Source organism: Chrysochloris asiatica, unplaced genomic scaffold (assembly GCF_000296735.1).
Source record: "Chrysochloris asiatica unplaced genomic scaffold, ChrAsi1.0 scaffold00132, whole genome shotgun sequence".
NCBI lineage: Eukaryota > Metazoa > Chordata > Mammalia > Afrosoricida > Chrysochloridae > Chrysochloris > Chrysochloris asiatica.
Genome location: NW_006408650.1, coordinates 1,924,400 through 1,930,001, shown reverse-complemented (window position 1 = coordinate 1,930,001; position 5,602 = coordinate 1,924,400). Strand labels below are relative to the sequence as shown.

The 5,602-nt window shown below is 64.2% G+C and overlaps 1 protein-coding gene across 1 annotated transcript in view; it reads right to left on the bottom strand.

Annotated features, from left to right (window-relative positions):
* Window positions 1–232: 232 nt before the first annotated feature.
* Window positions 233–5,602, bottom strand: part of AATK (apoptosis-associated tyrosine kinase) — a 51,530-nt gene continuing 46,160 nt past the window's right edge. Inside the window, exons 10-15 of the mRNA XM_006869640.1 lie at window positions 4,602–4,751; window positions 1,580–4,097; window positions 1,340–1,487; window positions 966–1,178; window positions 476–486; window positions 233–361 (exon numbers count right to left, since the gene is read on the bottom strand). Coding sequence (XP_006869702.1) covers window positions 233–361; window positions 476–486; window positions 966–1,178; window positions 1,340–1,487; window positions 1,580–4,097; window positions 4,602–4,751 — 3,169 coding nt within the window. The remainder of the gene's footprint in view (window positions 362–475; window positions 487–965; window positions 1,179–1,339; window positions 1,488–1,579; window positions 4,098–4,601; window positions 4,752–5,602) is intronic.

Here is a 5,602-nt window from a genome sequence, read left to right as displayed (position 1 = left end):
TGGCCTCAAGTGGGCAGGGGTCAGATGCCAGGCAGTTCTGCCACATTGACCAGGACAAGGGATGCGCTGCAGGTGAGGGTCCACCCTTGTGTGAGTTTCGGACCCCCACAGCCCGGGACTGCAGGAGTGTGTGTGGAGACACAGGAGAGGGGAGAGCAGCCAACCCCAGTGTCTGGGACCAGCCTGCCCCAAGCAGCCTAGGGTCTGTCTCCTCTGTGTCTTCGGATTACTGTCATTTTCGGTCGCCATCCTCAACGCAGCCTGGGACTGGTGGCCAGAGCTTTGGCAATGCCAGCCTCCAAGGTGGGTGCCACCGGCTCTCAAGCCTCGGTACTGTCACTTCTAGCGTCTCGGGCAGGACCTGCCAAACACCCAGTCATGTTAGAGAGCATGGGATCTGGGACCCAGGCTCCTGAGGCACCCAGAGACCTCCCAGCCTCCCGGTGGGCACCTTGGTTACACCAGGCCTGCTCACTTCGCCCAGTCCTACGACAGGGACCTGCTCAGATGGGGAAACAGACCCGGAAAGGGCGGGCCCAGTCCAGGGTCACTCACTCCCCCCAATCCCCCTCCCCCGGCCTGGCAATGGTGTAACTAACTAGGATTGGCATCAACCAAGATGATAACTTGTGCTCCCCCACCCCAGCCTGGCCGGCCACTTCAGCACAAATGGTCTCCAAACTGTGTGCCCCCAGATACTGCACTGGAAACTGGTGTGGTGATAACATTACCCTTGGGTTTCAAGGGTGCAGTGCGCACCCCAGCCCCTCCCCCCAGGGAGGCCAGTGCCTGGGACTGGCACAGTGTGGACAGGGGCACTTTCAGTGGGGACCACCGCTCTGTCTATAAGGCTGTATGGTTGAGGCCTGTGGGGTTGGCCTGTGTCTGTCCAGAGGGGGTCTTTGAAATAAGTTCAGGAACATCTCCAGGAGCTCATCAGGTGCATGGGCGGGGATAGGCCTCACCTCCCACAGCCCCCACGTCCGAGTCGGACACGTGAGTAATGGAAAACCGGGACCCAGGCGTGGGCGACACGGTGAAGCGGGAGAAGGGACCCGGTGTGGCCGGTTTGGGTGGCGTCGACGGCGAGGGTTCCGCTGCCCCCGCACCTAGTGCTGTCACCAAGGCCGCCTCAGCCGGCATCAGCTGAAAGCCGACGTCCCACTCGAACACGCCACCTGCAACCCATGAAGACACTTGGATCTGCGGACCCGAAGGAACCCCACCCCTCCCCACCCCTCCCCACCCCTCTACTCTCCAGGCCAGCGCAAGCCCCGCCCCGCTCCACTCGCCCTCGAATCCCCATTGCCCTAGTCCCGTTTGTCCCGCCCCTACTCACCCTCCTTAGCGGCGGGGACATCCGGGGCGGAGTCGCCGGCCCGGCGCAGCCTGCCGGGGGCGCTGGGGGAGCCAGGGCCACCTGCCAGGAACGTGGGAGGCGTCTCCGCGCCGGAAAAGGGCTCCCCGAGCTCACGGGTGGGACTCTCCTGGAAGAACCAGAGCGTACATGGCTCGGGCGGTCTCATAGACGGCCGGTACTCCCCGCTATTGCCCGAGGAACCTCAGGACTGCAGCCCACCTGGTCGAAGAGGTAGACAGTGACGTCGTCGAAGAAGGACACGGCCTTCTTCTTGCGCTCCAGGTCCTCGCAGAAGGCCTCGGACAGCAGATTGGGTATCTTGAGCAGGCTGCGCAGGTTACGGGCGCTCTGGCTCTCGGCCACCACCACGGGCACCGGCGGCGCCTCCTCCTCGCTCTCCACGCTCGGCTCCTGTATACTGTAGCAACGGAGTTCCTCGTCCGACTCGTCACTGTCCTCGCTGTCCTCTTCGTCCTCCTCTGACCGACCCTCGAGGGCCAGACCCGGCAGGGCCAGGCAGAGCGGGGCTCTGGAGGCTCCCAGGCCCGCGGCCCGCTCCCCGCCTGCTGCCCCCGCTCTTGTCCGCCCCTGAGGGACCTCCTGGGACTCGGGAAGGTCATTCTCTGAGCCCGGCGGGACCGGGGTCAGCAGGAAAAACTTGGAGCGACTGCGGCTGGGTGCGGGCGGTGCCGCGGCTAGGCCTTGGAGCCCAGGGCAGGCGCTGGGCTCCGGGGATGTTTCCTCAAGTGATGGCGGCGGGGAGGCCTCCCTAGGTCCGGCGCCCTGCGCCTCCCCGGGCAGCCCCGGCCCCGGGAAGCTCTGTGCAGACTGTGAGGTGGGGCTCTCCAGTCTTGATTGTAGAGCGGGGGCGCAGGGAACGTAGTCAAGCTTGTCATTGGTGCCCGTGGGGGGCTCAGTCTCCGCGTCCAGGTCGGAGAAGTAGGCTGAGTCGCGATAGGGGTTCTTCTCGCTGAGGCCGCCAGCCAGGGAGGTGGACAGTCCAGTCTCCGACCCAGGGCTCTCGTCCTTGGACACCAGCTCCTCCAAGGCCTCGGGTTCCCGTGGCTCTTGTGCATCCTTGAGCACGAACTCAGGGGACTCGTAGTTCTCAGTGTCATAGCCACTGTCCAAGGCTCGGGGCTGCCCACCAAGGGGACCAGAAGCCGACGGGCTGAAGATCTCGCAGCCAACATCACTGGCTGAAGATGGAATGTCCAGAGAATCTAGGGAATCGGGGGTCCCCACATGCTTCTGCAGAGAGCGGACGACTGGGGCTGTGTCCAGCTTCTCGGGCCCATCACTGGACAAGTCTGTGAAGACACCCAAAGTGCCCTCGGTCGTTTCTCCGTCCTCACTGCCGGGCACCTGAAGCTCAGGGGAAATGCTGTGGCGGTTGGGGTTCCCTGCTGGCTCAGTGGCAGTGTCTTGACAGCCAGAGGCAGGTGTGGGTGAAGTGGACAGAGTGTCGGGGGCCTCCTCTGCAGGAAGTGGGGCTTCTTCCTGGGAGGGGGAGGGCACAGAGGGAAGAGGTGACTGGGGTTCATGGGAGCCTCCTGCCTCCTCCGCTAGCCTGGGCTCTGCCTCAGGGCAGCTGTCCCCACTCACTGCCACCTCTGCCCAAGGGGACAGAGTGGTGGTAGAGGCCAGGCCTTCAGCAGGACCGAGATGGGGGGCAATGTGGCAGTGACCTGGCTCCTGGTCAGGGGAAGCCGTCTGTGGCCCAAGGAGTGGCTCTCCCGGATCTTCCTCAGGCTCAGCCAGGGGACTGTGCTCTGCGCTAGGGCAGCTGTCTTCGCAGCCGGAGCCCCAAGACTCTGGGGCGCAGCGGCCTCTGCCGCTGTTGTTGTTAGTACTGACGTTGGAGCTCCAGGCCCTTCGCGTCTCCTCGGACACCTTCCCGCCCGGCGATGGCCGGGCCCCGGAGCTCCCTGAAGGTGACACGCACAGCGGGTCCTCGAAGAAGCCGGGACAGAAGGCAGCCTCACACCAGTCCGTGTCCTTGGCGCCTGGTGCCTCGGGCGAGGGCGAGCGCGAGGGACCTGCGGGGATCCGGGCACAGCTCCTGCGCTGGTTGTAGCCCCAGTGGCTCCAGAGGCCGCCGGCAGGGGGCGCACGTCCCAGCAGCGGTTCCATGGCCAGCGAAGCATTGGTGCTGCTGTCCGAGTCATCGTCGTCCGGGCGGACACACCCGGAGCAGTCGGGGTCGTGGCCAGCGGCTGGCTCCTCCAGGCGGATGAAGTACTCGCTGCCCACCGAAGGGCTGTGCGCACTGAGCACCGGCACCACTCCTGGCGGCGCGCCGTCGGGGGCGCAGAGCTCCTGCAGGCGCGCGGCGCGGGCCGGACTCAGCGCGCCCCCCGGCGGCGGGAAGGCCTCGGCGCCGCGGCCAGCCTCCCACTTGTATTCGAAATTGAGGCCATGACTCGTCTCGGTCACCGTCAGCACGTCGTCGCCGTCCGCGTGGAAGCCGTCGCCCGAAAACTGCTCGAGCAGCGGGAAGGATGAGGCGGTGGCGAGCTCGGACGCACTTCCCAGGGCCGGGCCCACCAACCCCGCCCCGGGGCCTGGCCCTCCCCCCTCGCCGCCCCCTCCGGGTCGCAGCGAGCGCCAGCGCCTCTCGAACTCCTCCTCAGCCTCGGTGGTGCCCTTGGCGCACAGGTAGGACAGCAGCAAGTGCACCTCCTCGGCTGTGGGCCGCTGCTCCGGCTGCAGCCAGCAGAATTGCAGCACCTCGTACCTGCGGAGAGACGGGCTTCGCCAGGCCGGGCCGACCACGCCCCTCCCTGGAAGGTGCGGCCCTGGCCAGAGGCCCTGTCCAGTCAGGAAACCTCAGTCCAGCACCCCCCGCCCCTCGCCTTCAGAGTGTGGCAACTGTTTCCTCGTTTGAGGAGTGGGAGGGTCCCTCTTGTTCACACTCAAAATTAGGAGGGGTCTCACGCTAAATTATTAGGCAAGCCCCAAATCTTCAAATTAGACCCAGTGGTTTAGGGGCAGGCTGGGACACCTCCCCTTGGGATCAGCAGCCCTCTCCCACACTTGTGCAGTTAAGAGACCAGTCCCCTCGTGTACAGGGACAGTAAAGTTAGAAGTGGGCCTTAGAGGTCACTGATGCCCAAGGGGAGGCCAGGGGGAGGGGAAGCCGTCTTTATCTAAGTCTGATTGCACTGAGCTCTCCAAGGCAGGGCAACGCCAAACCGAGCAGGCCCAGCTGAGCAAAGGGGCAGGGTCCAGGGGTCCTCACCAGCGGTCAGACAGGGGCAGCTGTAGCTGAGGCTTGGACAACTTGAGTTGCTGCTCTCTGATGACATAGGCCAGCACCTGGCGGTCCGAGTGGTGGGGGTAAGGCTGCTCACCCAGCTCAAAGAGCTCCCAGATGGTCACGCCCAGGGACCTGCAGGGGTGAGAGGGCAGCTGGCTGGCGTCCAAGCCCTGAAGGATCCTGGGTGCCCACGAGGTGAAAAGTGGCCTGCCCTGTCAGCACACTGCCATGCCCCAGCTGTCCAGTTGTCTGTTGTCTGCTCTTCATTCATAGGCACTGACTGACGAGGTCTGGGCTGTCTCCCCAGGAACCCTGTCCAGTATGCTGGAACAGGCTGGAATGAAGTGGGGGGGCCTGGGTGACCACTGCACTTGGGTCTGGGAGAGGGCAACTGGGTTCCTTCCAGTGGGCAGTGGCTTCACCTGGCTCCTTGGGATCCCAGCTGTCCCAGGAGGTATGGGTGGTGGGTTAGGGACAGAACAGAGAAATCACGGTGGCCTCAGATTGTCACTTAGGGAAGGGTCGCCTCAATGGAAAGACGAAGATTGGGGTGAAGGAAGAGTGTTGGTGAGGAAGCACCTTCCAGGAGACCCCTAGAAAGCTCCAGAAAGGGGACGTTACATAGTGGGTGGTCTGTGGGTGTAGGCTCAGGGCTCATCAGAGACAGAGGTGAGATCAGAAGGCAGCATGGGGAGAACAGGTTGGGCAAAGCCAGGAACAAGCAACTGGCCAGAGACATCCCCCCATGTCAGGCTTGGGGCCAGCATGGCCTCAGGGCCTCTGGAAACCCCAGTGCTGGCTCTCCACACCCACCCTGTGCCAGGTTTTGGGTGGGAGCTCAGAATGGAGTGTTCTCAGTCTGTAGTGTGAGCCCAGACCCTCAGCCCAATATGGCCTGACCCACCTACCTCCCCCAAAGACAGTGGGGGGCACCTAAGCCCTCCCATGGCAGAATTGAAGCTATCCACCACAAGTGTGTGCTG